The following is a 25,365-nucleotide window of genomic DNA, read 5'->3' as shown; positions in this document are numbered from 1 at the left end:
AATGGGAGAGAGGCTGTGGCACAACAGTGCCAGAACGGCACAAATGGAACTAAGCCGTTCAAAGTAACAGAACGCAGACCTTTGTTTTGGTGTTTGCTTCTTATTCCTATCCACAGAAAAATATTTTTTACTTCAAAAAATAAATATCCAAAAATCTAAGTTGTGCTCCCAACCTTGGGAGATGTCACCTCGGATGATGCCTGTGTACCTTCCAAGATGCACTGTGAGAAAGGCCAACGCCGAGCACCACGGAAGTGGTGGTTACAAATGATGTAGATGTGAGACTCCACACAAGACTCCCCCAGAGGCATTTACAAAGTATTTCACTTGAAATACTTTTGAAATATTTTTTTTGATATGAAAAACCATTTCAACAGGCAAGAAGGAATGTCCGATTTAAAACCCAGATGCCAAAAGATCTCGGTCCACCAGAGCTGTACCACCGTATAGCCAGCTCATAAATCGAGTCATGAACCATCTTCTGTCTTTGCTTCCTTAGAAGGCTGTTTCAGAAACACCTTCCTCACACCCACTGCCTTAATTTTCTACCAAGTATATGTACATCCAGTTTACATCTGTTCATTCTTGTACCAACAGTGTCCAGTTTGGATAATACTTTGCCCCCTGTGCTTCTCCTTGCAATACGTCGAGGCTATTCCCTTTCTCCCCTCTCTTCCCCACTTCCATTCCACCATGCTCAGAAAGGATGCAAACCAAGCACCAGACTACCCCCACCTCCTCCCACCACAGAGGAGCTCCTGCCCGCACCGAGGATGGTGCCGAGCTCACCCTCGACACGGGCCCATGCAGGAGACACTGGCCCAGAGCACCCCCCGCTCCTGCACAGGTGTGCCCTGAAATCCAGCCCCTCATTTCTTCGACTCGAGCACTTTCATGTCGCTGCAGCATGTGAAATTCAAGGATGTTTGCTCTTTGTTTAATGCACTTTTAAGTGAAGTGCATGTAGGGAACAAGCTGGAAAAGAGAAGGAAATGGGGTGATGCTGGGGTCGAGCCTGCCCATCCCTTTGGATTTCAGAAATGTTACACAAGACCCAAAGAGAAGACATTTCCAGGGCTTGGAAGAGGGGACATACAGTTCAGCAAGTGACACATACTTGGATCCAAAAGCTGCTCTGCAAGCGGAGCCTCCTTTTACCCCCAGAGCTGCCTGCCGCATTCAGAGAAGCCATACATTAAATCTCTGGGCAGCATTGGACCTTCTCTCTCTCCGAAACACACAGCCCCTGAGAAATACAGCTATGGCTCAGCCAGACTCCCCAGCATCGCCCCGAGATCCCACCAGCTTTCCAAGCCATGTACCAGTCCTACCAGGGTCCCCTGGAGCAGCATGTCCCCTGCCCCCGGGACGGCAGACAGCGGTGTTAATGAGCCTGGTATGAAATCACGAGGAAGGCGGGAGCGCGTGCCAAAAAACTGGAACCTGAGAGAGTTTGAGGAAACGAATGTTTTATGGCCCATCAGTCAGTATTTGGCCATTTTCTAGAGAAAGATGATGCCACCTTCAAGAAAACCAAGTTTCTCCTTTTGATGATGGAGTGAGCCTCTGCCAGAACTGTGAAAACGCTCCATTTGTGAGATGGTGACATTTTAAACTTGTTCCACCCTGGGAAATGGTTCAGCCTGGGGAAGAGCAGGGTTTCAGCCTTGATTAATGACTTTTAAAACCCCAGCTGTACTCGTGTGCGAGCAGAGGAAGGGAAGGCGCCTCCAGCCAGCACTGCCTGCCGGTGCAAAGCCCAGCACGAGAGCGCTGCTGAAGCACTGCAATGCAGCTCTCCCGAACGGGCTCCACATCCCACCTGCATCTGCCCCTTGCCACCGATCCACAACCAGGTCACTGGCTGCAGCCCTCAAGTCACATTATTTTATACACAATTACCATATTTTTAATATATATATACACATCATAAATTATAATTTATGTAATCACCATAAGCATATATAAATCAGGAGCAACAGCAGCTCAACAGCCTGCAGGAGGGAGCCCACCCTCCACCGCCCACCTTCCCCCCAGCATCGTGCTGTGGTGCAGCAGTGCCCAAGGGCCAGGACCGAGCCACCTCCCAGTGCCAACAGGCACCTCTTCCCCAGTGGGACCAGTTCCTGCTACCTGCGGTAGCCAAAGCAAGCCAACCCTGTGCACCTCAGCTGCGGGGGTATCTGCAGGGCACCGCTTCTTGCCACAAGCTCTTGATGGTTTTGATTCTCTGGAATACAACTCAGACCTTAATTCTTTTTCTTATTTTTTCTCCAGTTGTGCTACATCTTTTTTTAAATTCAGGGCTGGCATTATTTTACCACAGCTATCAATCAGGCAATGAGCAAGCAGGACGTTTTTTCTTCCTTTCTTTCTTTGTCTTTCTTTCTCTCTAATGCTTGTTATATCTCTGCTATATACTTCCTCTCCACACAGAAATATCCCTTCAAAGCTTGATATTATTGAGCAGCTTTCAACCATGCCCAACAGAGCCATGTATTCTCTGCATTTGTCTGGCCTTTGTTTCTAGGAATGAAATACCAATGGCTGAACAGTGTGACTTCATTTCACTCCTTCATTCCAATACTTGTTCTATTTCTATCCCACTGGGTCAAACTCACCTATTGTGAGACCTCACCGATTTCAATTACATCAGGGATTAATTTGTTCCATTGCGTTGAAGCTGTTAATACAATCCTTGCTGGCTCTAGATTAGAAAAGGCACGGTGGAGACCTCCCTCGCAGGCAGTGTGTTTAGCAGCAGTCTTGATCTTCATTTTTGTTCAGCGGTGGGTTTTTTTTTTTCTTCCCTTTGTGCCCCTTTGCCCCTCTTTTCACAATCTTCCCCTTCCTTTCTAAATTGCCCTTATCAGTACTGGGTGGTCTTTCTGACTTCCACTGTGACTGGCAAAACGTTGCCTTCCAAAGCTGCTGCCCAGGGCTTGCGAGGGAGGTCAGTGCTGGAAGGAAGGTCCGACCCGAAGCCACCCGACGCCCCGCAGACATGACTGCTCCATCTCTGGTACTTCATCTCCTCCAGGGTCATCACGAAGGGTGGCTGCAAGTCCCCGCATACCCAAGGGGATCTGCAGGTCTCGGTTCTGCAGCTCCGTCCACTGGCCGACAGGTCTCCAGGCAATGGCTGAGATCCTCCACGCAGCAGAGTGACACGCAGAAACGCACATTTGTCAGCTCTGATCAACCTTCCTGAGGTTCCCAAACTGGCACACAAGATCACGACAGAGCTTTAAAACCACCAGCCCTAGGGTCTTGTAGGACATCTGTGATACCAGCTAAAGGCCAGCTCAGCAACCCTGACTGCCAGTTGTCGTTTATCCACAGGATTTTTTCTCGGGAAGAGACTGTGATGCAGGGAGACTTAGGGCCCACGTGGATGCAGAGCACTTCAGCTTTGCTCGAGCACTGTCACTCTGCCCCACAAGATCCATAGCTTTTCCATTTAAAAAAATCCAACCACATCTTTGTGAAACTATATTTTTAGGAAATAGTGTGAAGATTCCAGAACAGTAAGAACAGCAGTTACAAAAACAGAAGTAGGGGGAGGAAATAGAAGATATGAAAATAAACCCCAATAAACAGCTCAGCAAACAGATTCGTCCCTCACTTAAACACATGACATTTCCATGGTGGTTTCATGAGGTCACCTCAGGCTTCCATAGGGCATCTCTGTGCAGCCTGGGCTGCAGGAAGTTTCAGGGGTTAATGCTGCAGCCCTCAAACCCACCAGACAGCAGTTGGATGGGTTGGGTTTCAGGGCTCCAATTTTGTTCTCATGTTCAGTACTCAGTTTTCCAAAATGTACAACGTTCCCATTTACAACTGCACTTTTTTTTTTTTACTACAAGAAACACAGGAATAAGCTGGACTACTATCACCCAACTGTTTATTTAACTCTGCTACTCACTTTAGACCTCAGTGGAGCCATCCAGGGACAGGGTGAAGCCCCCACATCCCCTCCAGGCACTGCCCCACCTGCCATCTCCCACTCCAGCCACCCGCTCAGGTGTCATCCTCTTTGGTGCCAAATACTACCTGAGCAGCACTGCCCTGTAACTACATGGCCTGGACCCAAGCAGTATATAATCACCACAACTCAAACCTCAGTGCCAGCAGAAACCCTCGCACCTCCCCAGGACCAAGACCTCACAGCACATGCATTGCTCTGGACATGTCCTACCATGAAGACCAACCCCACCCTGAGACACACAACCCATGGAGAGAACACAGGATTGGTTCTGGAGAATGTGTTACATTGGAGCAGCCTTCACAACAGCCGAAGCTTTCCAAAATATTCCCCTCTACAGCTGAAATCTCCTACCACGGTTTCTCCCCAGATGGTTTTGCTGGGGAAGAGCTAAGCTCCCATCCTTGCCACTTCACCACAGTTACTTCTGACATCATCAAATTCAGTGAAGGCAAAACAAACCCCAAAACAATTCCCCTGCTTCCCACCATGCCTCCCAAGGGATGCACTCCCTGCTCAGAGGGAACTTCCAGTATTCATGGGCCCCACACACTCTGCTGACCAGTGGCAACGTCCTTCAGGCTTTGCACAGGCCATGCATGGTCCCAGCTCTGTGCTACGGCCACTGCTCCTCCTGATAGCACCAGGATATAATTATTTTTTTTTTTCCAGAAATAGTTTCATGCCTGTGTCCCTCCTCACAGCACAGGTACCAATGCAAAGAAAACCACAGCAAGGCTGTGCAGAACAGCCCCGACCAACCTCTGCGAGATCATGGATCCACAAAGTCCGCAGCTGGATTTGGGGAGCTTGGCATACTACAACTGCCTTTACTGCCTTAACAAAAAAACAGAACCAAAAAAAAGCTTCTTTTCTTTATGGAGAAAACAATCCTGCTGAAATAAACTGCCCTGATAACAGGAATTAAAACCATTCAGCAATTCAAACTGTTGCAAGCAGCTGTCTGCTAGTGTTTTTGAGCAGCTGAAACAGGCATTCAAGAAACAAAACCTTGAGAGGAAACCATAAAATCTTGCCAGCCCAAAACACAGCGAGAGCAAACATGGTCCCTGATGAGGCAGCAGCGCAGCAACCCGTGCCCGCGCACGCATCGCCTGCATGGCGAGCCACGGAGGAGGTCCGTTTTGATGCAGACCCAGCAGCAGCAGCCAACTTGCTCTGAAACAACTCGAACGCCTTGGCACAAAGCACAGGGAGCTCTGCAAAGGGGAGAAACAAGGCTGAGGGGGCTGCCCCTCCCCAAGCCCACTCATCTCCAGAGTGCTGCCACGGCACACTGTGGGTCCCATCGCCCCGTTTCATGCGCAGTGCTGGAGGAGCCCAGCATGGCCGCGCGGGTTGGGCTGCAGCGGAGACCAGGGCAGCCCACCCAGCAGGGTGCTCCTGGGACAAAAGGTGCAAGCACCCCACTAAAAATACTTACCAGCAATTTGTTTGTCTCTTCAAACGAGACCTGAACCCAATTACTGAAAAACCTGCCAGGTTCAAAGCACTCCCGACCTTTTCTCTCCTTCCCTCCATCACCAGCAGCTTCCTCACAGGGCAGATGCTCCAGCTGCAAACCTGTTTGGCCACGGCAGTAGGGCAGAGCAGAAACCCCAAGCCCACTTCCCTGAAACCAGTCAGGGGTTTTCCACACCCTGGAAAAAGGCAGAGTCATTCACCCCTAGGACTTACAATGCCAGTTTAAAGCACGGGCCCGTCAGGTCCAAGATGACACCTCTGACTCTTCTGCTCCATACCAGCCCAGCCGGGACCTCCCCAAAAACAGGAGCAAAAGCACAAGACATGGGAAACCCAAGCGATACTCAGGAAAACATCACCGTCAGAAGGAGACAGAAGGTCATCGGAGACCCATCTCCCCATAAAAGAAATAAACATTTGCAGCAGCAGCAGCACCGCAGCAGTGAACTGATGTTTATCCTGGTAGCTCCTTTCATCCCAGTCCCCTGACATCGTCCAAGGAACACAGAGATCCTTGCTCCCACTGCAGAAAAGCAACTCCCTCTAGGGTAAAACATGGCAACTGCCGAGCAGCACACACAAGTTCAGCGCAGGATTTCCAAAACACCTTTTTCCATTGCATTTGCAAAGAAAATAGAGATGTGGCTAACAACTATCTCCCTAGATAGTAGCTTCCAGGCACTGCTCCCATGTGAAAGGTGGCTTCTCCAAAAGCACACAGCTGATTCAGCAGAGATGCCTGGAGACCCTACCGAATTATCCCATTTTTCCTCTATCCAGTTTCCTCTCTGGCAACCTTTTACTAAGCTCCAACCAGTCTCATAGGAGACTCCCCTTATGAGCTCCTGCTTATTCTGGCAAGATAACACCTAGTGACCCTACATGGGAATGGTGCCAAGGGGAACGCGACCTTCTCAGGTGTCACTGCTCACTCATCCCAGGATTTGGCAGCCTCTGCGCAGTACTGGGCTGTAAGAAAATGGTTGTGGCCAAGGACTGGGAGGTTAATCCATCTAACAATAACTGGAAGCAATTGAGGGATTTACTGAAATAGCAGGAGTCATTCCGCTGGGAACGTTTGTGCTGCTGATACCTCGCTTGTGCCTTGCGTTCATTCCCACGAGCCTGCCTCACTTTTTCACACCTGCTTTTAGAACTGGCTAACATTAGCTGTTTGAGACTCAAAATCTCTCCCAAAGCTTGCACCCTCCCCTCCTACATTTAAAGTTTGTCTTCTCCATCATTCAGCTGAGCATCTTCTTTACTCCCACTGCCTCCAACAGCTCCACTCTGAAGGGGGACACTTGCAGGTTCAGGGCAAGTAGCAGATCCATGTTATGGAAACCACTAAAACATCACTGAAAACCGGTAAATATGAATACCATCCTGCTAACAGCAGTTAGTGGCGGGGGGGAAGCAGGGGAAAGTCCTGTCTTTCTGGGCTGAGCTCTCTTTCAGAGCCTAATGACAACACCTGATGGAGATGCCCAGCCTGGGGGACAGCCTCTCTGGGGTTTCCATCCTGACCCAAAGCCTGGGATGGCAGGGCTGGTGCTGCTGAACGTGACTGATGCTCGGCAGTGGTACAAGGGATCCCTGTGGTCCTGCCCCACCTCAGCTGCCAGGCTGATCCAGAGCTTTTGGTGTCAAAACAGGAACAGGCGTCGTATGCGAGGAAGATCTCTGCAAACTTCAAGCCATGATTCAGAGACAGTGCCTTCTCCTCAGGTCTAAACACCCAATAAAACACCAACCACCAGTGGGCCATTTCCTCTTCTCCTTCCAGCTCCCGCTCACCAGAGATGCTGGCCCTGTGTAATGACGTGTTCTTTGCCCTTGGACTTCACCCACTGTATCCAGACAGTCCATCAGGTGAGCCCTGACTTGGGACACTGTTGGAAGAGCCAGGGGCACAACCTTTGCTTTTTGAAAAGCAAAGTACACATCAAACCGCAAAATTTACAGAAAGGGGATGTAAGATTCATCTGCCCTGTTCAAGCAGTGGACCAGAGGTGCCCGGCACTGCTGTGCTGCGAGGAAAGCTCAGGTATGGAGCTCAGAAATGTCACTGGAGGCTCCTGAACAGGCGAGAGCAGGGAACTGGGACCACAATACGATCCAGCAGGACACCAGCTCCCAGGAACACGCCCCTGGAGTTCTCTAAACCCCCTGGGACCTGTAAAAGGCAAGGTCCCAGAGTAACGGTGTTGAGGAATAGCAGTCATGGTAAAGAGAGGAGTAATTTACCTAAAAATAAACGCAGATTCCCTAGAACAAATAGCAGTTTGTGAAATTACAGCCATGGAGATGAGCACCCCCTTATCCTTCAAACAGGTTTTCCCCCTTTCAGTGGCACACTTTGACAACACATTGCTGACGAGGTTCCTTGTCCGCTCCCCAGCTTACCACGACCAAGCACCTGCAATGTGAGAGTTGCTCCTGCATGGTTCTCTTCCCACATACGTGAGAAACATCTTTACAAAAGCCTTGGAAGCTATTTCTGGAACAGGGCTTTCAGAGACGATTTTAATCAGTAATTTGATTGGTTATTTGAAACATAAGATGCAAAGATGCAAAATTTTCTTCATCTCTGCAAGGGAGATTTTTTTTTTTTTGATCTTGCTTTATGCTTTACTTGCCTTGCAAAACCTGTTCCATGAACTGTAAAGCAGGATGTGCTCTCAACCCCAAATACATCACCACGGGAGCCCTGATAATGTAGGAGACGGACAAAACCAATTTCCATTGGAAAATGGCCTACTTACTTCAAATAAATCTCTTCAACTTACCTGGGAAGACCTGCTTTTATTTAGCAAAACTCAATTAAAGTCATCATTAACAACAACCTTTTCCATTTCCTATCACTTGTCCAGGGTGGCCCTACCTGAAACCACGGTCTGAGATACTGCACAGCGACATGCTGCAGAGCTTCCAGGAATGATCAGCAAAGCACGACTTCACACCAAAAACATCCCCAACATAAGACCAAGACGTGAAAAAATAGCTTAGAAGTTCCCATCCAATGAACAAAATGTATGGCCATCTCCAAAAGCTTCACAGGAAAACAGAAGAGATGGGAACCACCTCTGTATCACCCTTGGCATCCAAGATGCTCCTCCTCATGCCCAGCACTCTCACCAGCCTGCTCCCCCCATGCCCGCGAAAGGTGGTCAGCAAACCAAAGGCTGAGAGGGAGCAAGCACTGAAGCTGGGCATCCCCCAGCCCCAGCCTGAAGGCATGTGTTAGCAGATGGGTTCCTGCACCTCCCAGCTCACTGCCACCCTCCCCAGAACAATGCTCCTGTGCCACCACTGCTGCCGTGCATGGTGGCGGGGTCCCCTCGGCTACACATGGTGATGTGCTGCAAGACCAGCCGGCACCATCTGGAGATGAAAACCAAAGGCAGCTCTGGAGCAGTAACTTAGGGCTGCCAGCCACGCCAGCTCGGTACCTGCTGACAGAAGGGTTGAGAGCAGCTATTTGGCATTCCCAGTTTCCCTTTATAAACACCCTGCTGCCAGAGCATCCCCTTTCTGAGGAAACCGGAGGGTACTTCATCCCTGCCTGCTCCTGCTTGCGGACACCCGGGGCTGATCAGTTCTGCTCAAACACGTTACCACTGACGCAACCCCCAGCCTGCCGTCTTGGGCTAACGGGCTGTGCGAGCATTTTCACTCTGACTTATCAGCTCTGCTCCAGGCTGCTCCACGGAGTGTCCACAAAATCCATCAGCCATTAAGAAGGAGCAATCAAAAAAATATTCCGACTGGGTTGGTGTGTAAAGGCTCTTCCTCCACCTGAGCCAGCCATCACCCCATACCTGCCAACAGCCATGAAACTTTTCCTTCCCCAAAAGTGCTTTGAAATCCATTCTCAAGCCCTATTATCTCTCCTGTTTATACTGCACTCCCTCTATTATCGAGAAATCTCCGAGTAATTTAGAAGCCCACAAGCTCCTGCACTAACAGGGCAATAAATCACATTTATATACCCCATTGCCTACTGTTCGCAGGGCTGTGGTGCCGAGCCGGGCAGCCAGCGGCCAGGTGACACAGGGCGGCAGGGACAGCCACTGCCTCCCCTAGCCCCGCCACCTCTGTGGCATGCAAGCTGGGCACAGCAGTAGGCACTTGTGTCCTGCACGGTCCAGGCGTTGATTTTTTAAGTATCCAGAGGGGATTCCAGCCCGTGTCCTACCTCCCTGTGTTCTCCCCATCTGATACTGACACAAGCACACAAAAGAGGGTTTTCTTTTCACAAAATCAAACCAAAGGAGGAGGATGTTTTTGGCCATTTTCCTCAAGGAAAGACGTTGCCCATCTAATAATCCCTAAATGGGCAGTGGGTTGTTGGGCTTTCATGTGTGCCTCTGAGCCTCCCCTCACCGTGCCAGGTTGCTGGTTTTCTTTTCCACGGAGTTGCAAAACCCCTGAATAACAAGGTTTGTGCATGGAAGTGCTGACACAAACCTTAACTACAGCATCCTGAACATGATACCAGAATAAGGACGCTCCCTGTGTGGCCCAGCGTATGGATAAATAAAGCATTTCAGCAGCCAGCGCCGACAGATCATAAACCTCCACGAGCATAAATACCAACAACAACCCAAAAAAGATTAGAGGGTTTACGGGCGAGGCAGGCTGGGATGATTTAGAGTTGGGGTGGAAGGGTCATTATTGCTGAATAGGTGGGGGCGAGCGGGCCAAAGAAATCAATAAACCATTCTGCTCCCAGGGAAGGAAGGGGCCACGCTAATTGTGCAAACGCACATTTTCCGTTCGAGGCTGGAGATCTCCAGCTCACCCAACACGGGTGGATATAGGGAACGCGCACTATCTTGCCGGGAAGCAAGAACTTCACCCCGAGACATGCACCCCAGGAGCTTCATCACTCAGGAGAGCTCACCTAAGCACCTGGTGACAGCGCAGCTTCATATGAACACAGACCCAGGTCACGTTCATCTCCAGCTCCATCAATTTAATTTTTTATGAAGTTAATATATAGCTGGGATAAGGATCTCAGTTGCTTTCTGCACCACCGTCCAGTCAGAGCTTTTCCAGTGCTCAGTCCCAGCACCCTACAACCAACTGACAGGTCGGGCCAGCACCGGTTGTCTTCAAGCACCAAAGACAATCTTTGGGACCGCTTCACCCCTGGTAAAACAACCACGTTAGCAAGTTGCCACGCTTGTGTTGGAGGTTGCCCCAAAAAAGCCACAACAGATCGCTGCATCCTACAGCAAAGACGGACACAAAGCCTGGTGGGCGGGCTGCCCGGCACACAACTGCTGAGGCACAGAGTTCAAAGGCGACAAGCGATTCCTCCTCTGCCTCTCTTCTCCTTCAGTCCTCCCCATTCCCAATTCTTCTAGCTTTTCCCCCTCACTTTCTTTCTAGGGAACAGAGCAATGGCAAAGGGACACCAGCGCTGGAGAGTGAAACCCACTTATAAACAGAATAAATATATACTAAAAAAATAATATTTGTACCTAATGGGCCAACATACCTAAAAGCCCACCTGTGGGACAGACCACGGGAGGTCATTCAGGGAACTGGCGGACATGGCAATGCCCGTTATTCCCGTTATTCCCATGAAGAAACCCAAGCTCACAAGCATGTACAAGTGCAAAAGCTGACAACCTTCCTTCCCGGCTAACCAGAGCTGATGATGGCAGTAAAAGTACAGGAACCTGCTCTGGTCCCTCTGCGCGATCCAGTCTCCTCCTCTGCTGCCTTTCCAGAGATATTTAAAGAGAACACTTTTTATATCAATTAATAAAATAACTCAAAACCTGTCCAGGTCATGTCAAGCTTACTGCCTGCAGTTAATAGATTTCAGCTTTACTTGAGATCCTGAGAGTTTTTAAAATCAGTAATTTCATCTTCCCTCCAGAAATAAATTCCTCAATGGTTTCACCATGAAAATATTCCTAGGAACGGACAATTCTGCTGCTGATGTGCTAAAGACAGCGCACGAAAAAATAATCAGATTAACATTGAGCCTTATCAGAAGTATGGCATAAACCATGTGTTGAATTTAATCCAAACCAAACTGTCAATCTGCCTTCAGGATCCGATGTAACAAACATGAGCCCAGGGCTAGAAATGGAAAGCACGGTTTGTTTTCTAATAGAAGATTTGTACTGATCGCTATTAGCTGCGCTCCTGCGTGGAAATCTTTACACTGCAAATGTCAGACAAATAGGATTTCTTATCTTTCTGCTTTGCTGAGTTAGGGAAAAGTTTCATTTTATTTTAATTAATTTAGATTGCAGGTTTCCCATTATTAGGGAACAATTTTCAACAGTTTTGGAAAATAAATCCTTTTTGAAACATTTCAAATAGGGCAAAAAAGAAAAAGAGGTGTTACCATCACTAAGGCACCTTCTGAGGTTTAGGCTGCTGCATCCCCATGCAGCTTGTGGGTACCAGGGAAAGCCCAACACGCTTTGCTGCATCCATCACCAGTCACCAGCTGGTGCTGGGAGGAAACTCAGGCCAGGAGCTAAGGAGATGTTAAGACACGAAGCTGGAGATTCCCCAACAGCCCTTTCTTTTAACCACCAGCATTCGTGGTTACAGCACTGGGATGCTGTAAAGCACTGTGCCCCAGCCCAGCCATCCCCACCCCTTTGCTCCCCAAGCATCCCTCTGCAAGGGGACCTGCAGCAGCGGCTCAGCACCCTGCGGGGCCGGCACACGGATGGTACCAATGCAACAGTACAAACAGTTTCCCGTTTGGTCTGGAAATACCTGGAGCTCCCCGCCTCGCCGGCCCTGCCACCCGACTCAGACCAGCTTTGCGAGCACAGCCCCGCTGGCCCCGTGTCAGTGTTGGCACTGATTTTCTTTAGAAGTGAAACCCCACAACTTAACCCGGTGGTGTTCAGCTTCTTGGTACACATGGTGCTGGTGCACGCTGGGGAAATCAGGCTCCCAGAAAAAAATGAAAACCACGCAAATAAATTCCATTTTCTTGTTTGCTAAATTCCAACAGCAATTAAATTCACATTACCTGCTCTTACAACATTGACAGCACAAAAGAAAGCCCTCTGCCTCTCTGGCAGACTATTCCCGTTTAGCTACTCCCTCTCCAAAGCAGCGAACGCAGCCTGGCTGACCAAGGAGCTGGAGGCACCGCTCCGATGCTCACGCCTGTGGGGTCAGGAGTGCAGATGCTGCTCTCAGGGTGCCTTGGGGGCACAGGACAGCCCTGTCCCCCCCTTGCCAGTGCTTTCATGGCTCAGCAGCACCTACACAGGTTAGGGAGGCAACCCCAGCAAAGCACCGGAGCAGGCGCCTCCTTCACCGCATCCACATCTGAAGGCACCTGCACACCTCTAAAAATTCAGCCCTGCAATCGAGCTGTCAATTTTGCCACAAACTGGTCAGTTTGGCTCGCGGGTCAGAAGAGCTCTCTTGTCGGGGCTGAGGCAACGCTATTTCAAACTCACAACATACACACATGTAACTGGCGCAGAGCCTGCGGCTGGCCAGTGTGGCCGGACAGAGCTGCCCTCACTCCTCCCTTCCAACCCCAGACATGCCAGTTTTGCTGAGCACTGAGAACCCCGACACGGAACTGTGCGTGCTCGCCTTTGCACCGCAAAGTTCCCCGTCCCTGACCGCCCCGTGGGCCGGCTGCCTTGTCGCTCAGCAGAACACCCAACAGAGTTTCACATCTAATTTCAGGTGAAGCTTGTAGAACTGCCTGTTCCCCAGGGTAAAAACGTCATGCGTGCACGGCATCAAACATTATTCCCGTAAAAGGCCCCAACAATCAGACCTGCTGGTTTTCCTATTGATTGCTGGGGGGCTGTTTGCTATTCTGATCTCAGCTGGTCGGAAGTCTCCCCAATCACTGCAAGGTCGCGACCACAGGGTCAGAAACCTGCACTGCATACATCATAATTTATTTTACAGATAATCAATACCGCACTGCGCGATGCAATCTTACAGTACAGCCTCACATTGAGGGACTGATGCTACTCATACAGGACTGTGACCTTAAGGCCTGGCAGCTTAAGGGGGTCAAAATCAGCTTTCGTCTTATAGTTGAAAATCACAGTTGGAAATGGGAGTGTGCACCCCACTCGTTAGTTTGTACATTCCTATAACTGAGTCAAATTCTGCCTACGGATTGAATCCAGCTTGGGAAAATAAATATTACTGTCCATTCAGGTTCATGTCTAACAGTTGGAGAGGAGAAGCCCAAGGAGCAGCATGGTCAGCGGACTGCCCAGGGTCTGCAGGGAAGAAGGGGACCCCAGTCCCACCTGCGGGTGAGGGAACCCCTGGGACGGCAGTCCTGCAGCACCAGCTTCCCACTGCATCCCTCTCTTCAGATGGATGAATGGCAACAGAGAAGCAGCAAAATGCCCTGCATCAATATTGTCCTTCATCCCATTTTCCAATTTATATCCCCAGGGCTTCATATGCCACCAGCCATGCCCAGGGCCACCCAGCACACACGCTGCAAGCCCAGCTATTTACCAGGCTCACCACTGTGTTTTCCTGTTAATTCTAGATTTCTGCCGGAGTAGCTCAGGGTATTCCAAAAGATACAACAGCTTTTTAACAAGCTGTCCTTAAAAATGATGCCAAAGATAGTATTTTAGCAAGAAAGAAAGGGATTTGAAATATGCAGCAGGAGCAAAAGGAACTGGGAGGAATAAGGAGTACTGGAAATATCTTGTAGGAAGAGCAATCCGTTATTAATTAATTGCTGCATTCTGATATTTGTATCCATGCAATATGCAGTTCCCTGGGACCTTCACCAAGGTTTTACATTCATCAACCTGATTTGGATTATAAAACATTAAGAGAGGAAGCAGAGGGCACACCAGCCCCTTGCCCCTCTGCTCGCCCTCAGTGCTGTCCCCGCATTGTTTGCAGGATCTGGCCCCTCAGCCAGGCCATGGCTCGGGGCTCTGCCTCCCCCCCGGGGTAGCCCCGGCACCCCCAGTCTGCCCCCCAAACCCGGGAGAGCACTGCCTCGCTGTCCATCACAGTGTGGGGCAAACCCAGGGACCAGGCTCTGCCTCACCTGCCTTCCTCACTGCCACACATGAGCGGGACCACCAGACTGCTCCCCACTGCCCGCGGTTTATCCCGATTCAAGTGCTCCCCAAGGCAGGGGCTGTGAGCACCCAGCACCGCAGCTCACATCTTCGCCTTTGCTTCCCCACTGGCCCCGAGGCAGAGTCCACCTCAGGCGGCATCGACGGGCTCGCGCTCGGCCACAGCCACGGAGCAGCTGCCGCACCACACCGAGAGAGCAGCTATGGCAGAAGGCTGCTGTTAGATGCTGTTATTGCATTCTAAGGCCATAGAATCATAGAAACACAGAATCATTTAGGTTGGAAAAGATCTTTACGCTCATTGAGGCCGACTGTTAACCCAGCACTGCCAGGCCCACCACTAAACCCTGTCCCTAAGCGCCACATCTACAGGTCTTTTAAACACCTCCAGGGATGGTGACTCAACCACTTCCCTGGGCAGCCCGTTCCAGGGCTTGATAAACCTTTTGGTGAAGAAATTTTTCCTAATATCAGATCTAAACCTCCCCTGGCACAACTTGAGGCTGTTTCCTCTTGTCCTAAAGGTCAGTATGTTAAAGCCATTGTGGATTTCTTGGCAGCACGACCCCTTTTCCACTGGCTGCAGTGGAATAAAGCAGATAACCTCATGAAGAAGCAAATGTGTGCAGCGAGCAGGGTGTCAGCGGCGTCTGGCAAAGGGCAGGGTGCTGTGCTGGGGGAGGGTGTGCTGTTGCTACGTGGAAAACACTGCCCTGTGGTTTAGCTTGAAATCCAGCTGTTGGTGCGGGCAGGGAGGTGTCCAAGCCCTGCCCGGGAGCCCTGCCCCATGTCGAAGTGAGCTGGCGAGCCTGGTGCGGGGGGCACGAACCCCACCGCCTGCCCCTGGCCAGGCAGGGAAGATTGGCACATGGGCTCCCACCCACTGCAGCCCCCCGCGCAGCACGGAGCTCGCACAAAGGGAAACACGCAGACCATGACAGACTAAGCCTCCTCCTTCCTCTCTCTGTTCCCCTTTCTTTCTCTTCATGCTATGGCGAGGCTACTGAATGCCAATAGGAAAATACTTTGGCAGAGCCAGACAGTCTTTTCTATTTCAGGGGTTTTTATTTCTTACTTTCCCTCCAGCTGCTTCGCTGGATACCTAATCCTCCACGGACATCTGGAGAGGTACCAGGACACAGAAGCAACATACCAGGTAGGCAGCGTAATGCACAGCTCTGCATAATTTCTGGTTGTACCTGCTGTTAGGGCACAGCAGGCGACCAAAACACAAAAAGCCAGGGAAGGAAAATAAAAAAAAGGTTCAGACCTGTTGGGGCCACAGATTCCCATGTGGAAGCCCCCGGTATCAGCAGCAGAGCATTGGGAGGTCACACTTTGCAGCAGAGCATCTCTTTTGGAAGCATCTTGGGGGTTCCCGCCTGCCAGCCCTGTCGGAGGAGGTTGTAGAGACCCTAGGCAAAAGCCCTGGCAGCAGGTATCCATAGCCCTGCCCAGGCACCAAGGGCAGCCACTCCTCTTGAAATCATGCTGCTCCCTGAATATATTTTTCACTTGCACTTGTTACAACTGGTATCTAAAGTGTCCGTAGCTGGGGAAAATCAAAGCAAAAGCAGCTATCGCTCAGTGAGAACAGAGAGGGGAGAGGAGAGAATGTGACAGGGGTTCCCAGCTCCTACAGAAAGGAAGAGACCCATAAAAATACTACCAAGGATGTGGGAAGTAGCTTTATAGATCAAAAATACTATTTTCAGCCCCAGGGGAGTCTTTCCTTTGAGCTCAGACTCCCACAGCGGAGGGACATATCCACTCACCCAGCTGAACAGCTTGGCGCTTACAGCAAAATCCAATATCCTGAGTGGCCACCTGCGCGCCCCTGACGCTGTGCGCCCTACCTGAGCCCCTGGAAGCCCTCAGCAGTCCCCCCTGCCTGCCCTTTGCCAAAGAACCCACCACCAGCTGCATGGCCATGTCCCAAATCCACCCGCTGGCCTTGGGAAGCATCACCCTTTACCTGTTCCACTCTTTTCCTTCCCGCCTCAGTAATCGATGCCCAAACTGCTCCTCAGGTAGAAAACAAGTAGGGTCTGAGCGGGCATCTTTCCTGCAAACCCCAGCACTCCTCCAAACCCAACATCACTCACCTCCATCCACCCTTGGATGTGCCAGGTGCAATACGGAAAGCAACAGAAATTACATAGAACAACCACGATGTGCCCAGCTATCTCAAACAGGGGAAGCCTGAACCCCGCATCTGCTGTACCCTTCTACATGCTCTCCTCAACAACACCCAGGTCCTCCTTTGGTTCTCTAAAGCGCCTTGCATGTCTCTAGAACCACAAAAAAGCAAAGTGCAATTCATGCAGGTGTGCAGATTGAAGCCTCCAAGCAGAAGCCCTGCTGTGCTGCACATTGCCACACGCAGAAAATGCCAAGGAGTTCACTCTGTTTCTGTCTCGCTGGGATGGGGAACCTGGAAACCAGCTTTGTCCTTGCAAATCTTCCCACTCAACATGTGTGTGAGGGGTTCCCTGGCACAAGACCTGCCCCAGCACATCGAAGGGCTGGGGACTGTGGGAAGCAAAGGCAGCACGTGCCCAGGTCAGGCAGCTGACGGCCACCATGGGGGTCACAGGCTGTGTTACCCCCCATCCACATGGGAGCAAGACCCCCATCTGCACACACCCTCCGCTCATCTCAGTCTCGTTTCTCCTATGGGAGAACCGAAGAATGCGCCAGCACAAGAGCCAGGCCACTGCTGCTCGGCGGGGCCAGGCTTCCCTGCTCCAGCCCAGTCACCCGCTCCAGTTTGCCTCCTCTTCCTCCACAAGCCTGAGCTCTCTGGAGAGCAAGAGGCAGAAGCAGGGCATGAGGGGCAGCTTCAGGACACAGCACTTCATAGACTGGTGCAATGAGTCAGCAGGGGGGAATAAGAATCCCTTGTGGCAAGCAGCATGGCTGTTTCCTGGAGAGCAAGGAGGTTTTAAACAGGATCAAACAATTTAATATGGAACCAAACCTTTCCTCTGCGGGTTGCAGCCTAGCGGAGCCACCCAAGCAGGCACCACATCCACCGCCACAAGTCCAGCAGCAGCACAGATCCAAAGCCGTGGATCATATCATCAACTCCAGCCTGTGATGGGGTCATGCACTTCATCAACATTGCCGAGTTCCTCCTCCTCCTCTAATTAAAAGAGGCTTTGCTTATGCAGTTTCTCTTGTCTTCTCACTGCGTAATAATTTAAGAGTCGGCTACGATCAGAAAAATCAACAGAAAACTTCCCAGCCTCTCTCAGACTACCTCTGCCATATTTTGTCCTTCACAGCGTTGCTTCTACAACCCATGTGTTAGCAGCCCCACACGAGCACAGGGTGGGCCAGCTCAGGTGGGCATTGCAGCGCGGCAGCAACCACAGCGAGACAAGACTGGAAAGTGGAACTCACTTCAGACGTTTTCAGGGAGGTGGGCTACCTCCACCTGAGGGGGTCCAGACACCCACAGGGAGCAGGAGGCAGGTGCCGGCACAGGGATGCTGTGCTGAGAACTCGGTGGTGCCACCCCGGGCTGGGTGGAGATGGCAAGCACAGGGTCTCACAGCCTGGGAGCCAGAGGGTGCTGGTCCCCTGCCGAGCCTCAGGCTTTGCCACCAGCAGCAGAGCACTCCGCCACATCAAAGAAGCACCTGCCCTATCCCACAGCACAGGCCTGAAGAGCGAATCAGTGGTGCCCGAGCCCCAGAGCCTCCACCCCTGGCAGCACACGCAGCCTTGGCCACAGCCTCAAGACAGATGCTCACGCCACCCAAGGAAGGAGGGAGCAGGTGGGTGCCCACCTGTGGGGAAGGTGGATGTGAGAATAACCCCACTGGGGTCAGGCGGTCCAGCACCCTGCCTTCCGCGCCAACCACCAGCACTACTGGCGAGGGCAGAGCACGGGGACCCTTGGCTCCAGTACCACTCCACACCTGTAGAAGGGGTGACCAGAAGCCCTGGCCAGGCAAGCTGTGACAAGGACCATGCTCTGCCTTCTCCACAACAGTGTCCCCAGTGCCATTCGGTGGCACTCGCGGCCGACCACCCCGGGAGGCGGCTGTGGAGCAGCAGATGGGGAGAGGGGAGGGAGCCGCTCAGCAGGCTCACGCCTCTGACATGTGCTGCACACAGCTCCGCCAGACCGCAGGATCTGGCTCACTGAATGTGTGGAAGCAACACTCCTCTGTGTCTCACTTTACAAAGCCCCAAACAATAACTGTCTGTCGCTGCACAGGAGCTTAGGAGAAATAAGTTGCTATTGGCATGGTGTGCGGCAGCCTTCCTCTTACACAACACCAGCAGATGTGAAAATAGCCCGGTGCTGCCTTGTGCGCTCCTCTGACCTCCTGTTTGCTTCTGGATCAGATTCCAAAGCTGGATCTTAACCTACAAGAGCCATAAAAGCAAAGGATTTGGCCCTATCAGGGACCTCTTCCTAATCTAACACAGATGCACTTCATGTAGGAGAACACGCTGAGGTTTATCAGGGCAGGGAAGAGGCTGAGGCAGCACGAGCCTCCGCTCCACAGCATGGCCAGGGCAGCCCGCGCCGGCATCGTCCCATACTCCAGCCGACAACGCACTGGAGGTGGCCCAGGGGCAGAAGAGCTGGAAGCTCTCACAAACACAAAACCTGGCATCCTACTGCTCAGCCTGCACCAAAGCTGCTTCCAGCCCCCACCTGACCCGGCAAAGGGGGACATCTGAGCTCCTGAGGTCCCATGTCCCTGACCCCAATGTCCTAAAGGGCCACTGGGGCTGCCAGAGCTGGTACAGCATGGGAGCCCCCCTCCATCCACACAAGGTGCTCCTGGGGTTTCTCACCCATGCGAAGAGCAGGGAGTGACTCCAGAGCCAAACACAAAACCGCTCCAGGACATACGGAGGGAAAAAGCATGTGGAGGACAAATTGCTCCCAGAAACGTGAAAAGGCACTGAGAGAATTAAACCAAAGGATGCTAAAGATAAGCAATAGAAGGAGAGTTTAATAACCAGTGGTGAAAGGGTACCCCTAAGAACAACCTGCATAAATAAATTAATCTCTCCAGTGTCCCCAGGGATATCCAGTGTCCCTGCTGCCCTTGGGACTGCAGCAACGCCAAGCAGCAGAGGAACTTCCCAAGATGCAAGAGAAGAAAACAAGACAGGGACATCGCTACCATGGGGGAAGGGACCGGAGAACGAGGTGTCCTCCTCACAGCCCGGCAAGGTACAGGGCTGCTCTCACAGCCGCTGGCACCCATCGCCTGTGCTCCAGCAGCGCTCCCCTCTGACCCACCATGCGCTACTCCCTGTTGTCCCTTGGTGGAAACGTCACCTGACAGCAAAGCCCTGGAGGACCCCAACTCATCCAGGAGACTAAATCCTGCTGTAACCCCCCCCCTCCCTCCGAGCTTGCCACGGTCTGGGCTGGGAAATGCACCTGCGGGGCTGCCACAACCTACCCTCAAGCGATGCTACACCGACCGGGTCACCTGCGGCACTGTGGACGCAGGCTCGGGGGCTGCGGAAAGCTCTGGGCCAGCAGCTGAGCTGACATGCCACCTAACTGCGGGCAGCTTGCACGTCACACACCACAGTCTTTGTACGCGCTTAACTAACAGAAGATGCAAAATACCTAAGCTGTGGTATTTTGCCCCAGAATCCCTCCAGCCCCAACACATGCTGGAGGGATTTCTACCTTTGCATGCAGAGCCAGAGGGTCACAGCCAGCAGCAGAGGAGCGTAATTCTAAGACTAACACGTGAGACGACCCGCTGATCATGGCTTGCATGGGAGGGTGAAAGGCGGCCTTAGAATATAATCCATTTCAGGCACTCTTAAATCTCTCCAATACAACACAGAGCCCTTTAAGCAAAACTAAACAACTTCCTTTAGCCTAAATAAATATTAAACCTAAGTGATGCATTAATTTACTCCAGTTCACCAAAGGCTAACTCCTACCCAAATTGATCATTATAAAAGAAATCCTATAATCCCTCGCTCCCATTCAGGCTCAAAACATGTAATCCCGTGAATAAATCCAGAAAGAAAGTGTAACAAAATGGGCAATAAAAACTTACAGCATTCACATCTTTTCATCTACCATTAATACTGTAAACACTCACTCGAAGGCCCTTGAGTATGACTAATCTAATGTTTTGGCTCCCAACGCTAATTGCCGAAAGAGCTCGCCTCTCGGTGTGACACCCAGCGAGACCCACCGCCCCTCCAGCCACGGCCCAGGACACCTCCGCGGCGCCCAGCCACAGCGAATCCCCGCCTCAAATCCCGCACAAGGCTGCAAAATCAGCACGAAATGGAGCAAGTATGGTTCTAATAGCACCAGAGCGCAGAGCTTCCCCCACCACCACCTTTTTTTTTTTTTTTTTTTTTTTATTATTTTATTGCTTTGGAAGCCTGCGAGCTCCAACTGTATAAATGCCAATAACTTCCCAAGTTTTAAGGCTGCTGAAGTAAGAGATCAGATTTTAGCAAGTGCTTTCCAGGCAGCCAGCCAAACTTTTTCTGATTCACTAAAAGCACCAAAGGGAGGGGGAGAGGGAGGGGGCTGGAAGGCTGATTAACTTCAGTTACCGCACAAGCACAAAAAAATATCTCCCCGCTGCAAAGGGTGCCGTCGCTGCGAGCCCTGCGCAGCCTGTTATTCCTTGGGCTTGAAAAAAAAAAAAAACCAAAAAAAAAAAAAACGCACCGGAGAAATACAGCAAACGCCTTCCAACCGCAGGGTAATTTACAGCTGTGGATCCTCTCCTGCCGAGGAGGCTGCGCCGCCGAGGGGAGGCTCTGCTGGTGTTAGGTTCGAGCTGCAGTTTTCAGAGGGGATGAGAAAAAGAATGTGACCGGGGATTTTTTTGAGGGGTTGGGGAGCAGAGGATGGGGCTGGTTTGGGTTTTCATTTGGCCGGAGGGATGGAGCCCCCTCCAAGGTCGCAGCTGTGCTCATGCGGGACCATCCCTCGCTGCCGTCGGGTGTCGGGGTGAGCAGGTGCAATCCCGGCCAAAGCACCGCACGGGGCCGAGGGGTGGCACGAGTGTCCCCCGGCCCTGCGGGACGGTGGGCTGGAGCCACTGGGACAGCGGCACCTGCTCTGCCTGGTCCCGCAGGTGGGTCTGCTCCGGGATGCCCAGCTCAAATCCCCATCCCAGGGAGCTGCGTGGCCCTGGGGCTGTTGGGGGGCAGCGGCTGCCCTGGCACCCCCAGCCGCCGTCCCTGTCCCGCAGGCGCCTGGGCTGCGGAGCCTCGGCGCTCAGGGTGTTCCTCCAACGGCTCCATTCCTGCCGAGGCAGGATCAAAGGCAGGATCTGACTTGGATGGCTTTCTACTGAATAATGGGGAGGGAGCACACAGCCTCCTTCTCCTGGCTAGGGAAACGCGTGTTTTTCAAAGTATCAGTTTTTGGGAGTAAGTTCTCTAGGAGAGGGGGGAGGAAATAAAAAAAGGGGGAAAAAAATAGAAGAAAAGGAAAAGAGGGCGAGCAGAAGAGCGCCTGCTTTTCCAAGGCAAGTGCATCAATCAACGTTGTGCAAGGAGAGTCCAGCACTCCCTCTCACATCATTAGCCAGGCTAATGCACTCCAGAGGATCCCGCTAGGGCAGGCTACCGGCACCCGCACCGGGGCACCCCGCGCCCGCAGCGGGCACCCAGCGAGAGGGGCAGCCCCCTGCCAGGGCAAGTGACACTCCGGCATCTGGCGCGGGGAGCGGTTTAATACGTCTATAAAAACTAGAGGGGAAAAAAAGTGAAAGCCCCAGCCAAAAGTGCCTGGCACTGCGAGGTCAGCACGCCGCCTTTGTTTCTGTTTTACAACCAAAAGCGAAAGAGGACAGAAAGGACACGTACCTGTACCTGAAAGCACAGCAGCAGGAAATGTAAACATCTGGAGAGGAGAAAAAAAAAAAAAGCAACAAAAGATCAAATGATGCGGTAAAATGGTTAAAGTTGATTTTTTTTTTTTTGCTTTGTTTTTGTTTGCGATTTTTTTAAAGGACACAGAGCGATGCTCTGCTTATGAAAAGGCTCGGGTCCCGATTACCACCTGATTGCAAGGAAAATGCAACCGGAGACCCCAAAATGAAAGTTTAAAAAAAATAAAACCAACCAAAAATTTTTTTAAAAAATATTTAAAAAGATGCTATAATCCTTACAGGCAAGTGCAGGCTGAGAGCAGTGAATACATCGCTGGGCGAGGAGAGGGGGCAGGTCAGTGGCTTCACGCTAGCGGAGTGCAGTCCCCCACCGCCGCCCTGACATGGGAGCGATCCGGCCGGCGAGCTCCGCTCCGCTCCGCGCCGTTCCGCGCCGCTCCGCGCCGCCGAGAAGTTGTGGTACCGCCCGCTTTGCCTCCTCCGAGTGACTCGCTTAGGCATCAGCTCTCCTCTCCCCCTGTCTCTCCTCCTCCTCCTCCTCTCCCTCTCTCTCTCTCCGCCTTTGGGGGGATGAAGGTGCTTATTGTCAGTAACTTCCGATCATCAGCCAGTGCCCCCCCGCCGCCCCCCGGGCCGGCCCTGCCAGGCGGAGAGAGCCTCTCCGCGGCCCCGCGCCCGCACAGCGCCGCCGCGCCCCGCTCCGCGCTCCTCTGCGCTCCGCTCGGCGCGGTGGCATGGCGCTGCGCGGGGCGCGGGCGGGAGGCGGGACCCGGGGCGCGCCCGGGCGGCCCCGCGGGGCTGGCACCGCCTGCGCGGGTGGCGCACCGCCTGCGCGGATAGCGCACCGCCTGCGCGGCGCGCCCAGGAGGGCAGGGGCGGCGCGGAAAGTATTTTTTTTTAGGAAAATAATGTATTAAAAAAAAAAGGGGGGGGGGGGGGCGAGCGAGGCCGCGCCGCTCCAGTCCCCTCCACGGCTCGCCCGAAACACGAAGGGGTCCCCCCGCGCCCTGACACGCGTGAGCCGCGGCCGGTCCCGCACCGCGCTGGGCTCCGGGGGGCGTCGGGGCCCGGCGCTCTCTTACCTCCGGGCGCGTCCCGGCCCCGGCGAGCCCCGGGCGGGCGGCAGCGGGGCCCCGGCGCGGCCCCCCGAGTACCGGGCACCCGCCGCCGGGGCCGGGACGAGCCGCGCCCGCCGGGGCCATGAGCCCGGCCCGGTGCCGCGGCGGTGCCCGGCGGGGCTGCCCGGCGCTCCGGCACGCTTCGCCTGCCCTCCAGCGGCCGCGCCGCGCCCCGCACAGCCGGCCGGCTCCCGCAGCCCGGGGGGCACCGAACGGCTTCCCCCTCCTCGGGTTGCTGCGGTTTGGTGGTGGGGTGGGTTTTTTTTTTAGCTAAAGAAAAAAAAATTCGCACGCTGAGAGCGTGCGGTAACTCTTTCCCGGTCTCTGCAAGCTCGTTTATAGCAGACAAAATGCCAGGAACCGTTAACCTCCACGTACAGCCTAACTCCAAAGAGAGCCTAATGTCAGTTAACACCTTATTAAGTGAGAACATAACCATAGCTCATAACTCGGAGCTTTCCAAACTCTCCACTCGAGTACCAGCGCATGCCGGCACGGCACGTTGGGCCCTGCTGCTCCCACATCTGGGGGACCAGAGTGCTCATCCCCCCTGTTCTCAGCCACAAACCAGGCAGCATCCTCCGTCCCTGGAGTTCCTTGCTGGGGACAGCTCAGACACAAATCACACTGGTTTTCAGCCGACAGTTTCAGGCCCAAGAGGCACAGAATACGTTACCATTTGAAAACAGTGATAAAGCAAATTCTTAGAAACCCCCCAGCGCCAGCATGCATATGGGACATATGCAATGGACTTCCCACTTCTGCTCTTAGGGATCCAGATGTAAAAAAAAAAAAAAACAAAAACAAAAAAAACCCACAACCCAAACTGCTACCAATTACTAACACCACCAACACCAGTGGCAGCACACATCCCTGTCCCTGTGGTCCCATGGCACCTCGCCACAGCTGGAGGCTGTTTCCAAGGATGGCCAAGATCATCAGAGCCACCCTCCCAAGACCCACAGGTTGAGCTCCCCAGGGTGCCCCATGCAGAAACAGTACAAACAGAATCTGGCAATTCGCAGGATGAGAGCATTTAGCTTAGATGTGAAAATATTTAATATATTCCTAATCATCATCAAAGAGTCTTTTCCTCAAAGCAGTTTGGGTGGGGAGGAACCCAGCCTATGCTGCCTTGTGCCGTCAGGTGCTGCTCAGTCACCCAAGAGCAAGGCACCCCACGGCATGGGATCAAGCCCAGTGTTTCCATGAGCATCAGCCCATCACCTCGCTAATCCCCAGCGCCTGCTGCCCAAGGAGACCCTGCCCAGCACACACAGCAGCTAGGCAGAGCCAGAAGGCAATAATTCGTCTCTAACACCTGATTGTGGTCACCTGCAAGCATGAGCTTTGATTGCTCCTTCTCGACTGTCCTGACCACCAAAACTCAAAGCAATCAGAGAATTAATTGGAACTGTCTCAGAGACAGTCCTGGGGCAGGAGTCTGGCCCCAGTGGGTTTCTTTGGCCCTCCCTTAGGTAATTTTTTCCCTTTAGCTCTTCTAGGTGCAAATGCAAGGCTGTAAAATCAATCTGCCCTAAATCCAAGGGGGAAGATAGCAGAGGGCGGCTGTGGGAAGCCTGCATGGTCCCTCTACTCAGCGGAGCTCCAGAAAAGGCCACCAAGACTCCCACTGATGGCTGGTGCACCACAGACTGCACCAGACCAAGGATGTCATCCTCAGCTGAAACCAGATTTCTGCAGCTCCACCAAGAGCCCATGTCACATTTCTCTCTTCCCAACCCCAGAATCACCCTTGAGGAAGCAGGGTCCACGCAGAAAATGGGTACCTGGAACTCAGTCCCCACCCTTACCGTGACAATGCCAGGGTGCTG

General features: G+C 52.5%; 1 protein-coding gene across 1 annotated transcript in view; it reads right to left on the bottom strand.

The window, feature by feature from the left end:
- The window catches only part of FGF18 (fibroblast growth factor 18), a 73,178-nt gene extending 50,180 nt beyond the window's left edge, over window positions 1-22,998 (bottom strand). The window contains exons 1-2 of the mRNA XM_037398918.1: window positions 22,692-22,998; window positions 22,387-22,423 (exon numbers count right to left, since the gene is read on the bottom strand). Coding sequence (XP_037254815.1) covers window positions 22,387-22,423; window positions 22,692-22,723 — 69 coding nt within the window. The 5' untranslated portion in view covers window positions 22,724-22,998. The remainder of the gene's footprint in view (window positions 1-22,386; window positions 22,424-22,691) is intronic.
- Between the last annotated feature and the right edge of the window lie 2,367 nt (window positions 22,999-25,365).

Source organism: Falco rusticolus, chromosome 8 (assembly GCF_015220075.1).
Source record: "Falco rusticolus isolate bFalRus1 chromosome 8, bFalRus1.pri, whole genome shotgun sequence".
In the NCBI taxonomy this organism is placed as follows: Eukaryota; Metazoa; Chordata; class Aves; order Falconiformes; family Falconidae; genus Falco; species Falco rusticolus.
This window is presented reverse-complemented; position numbering and strand designations above follow the sequence as displayed.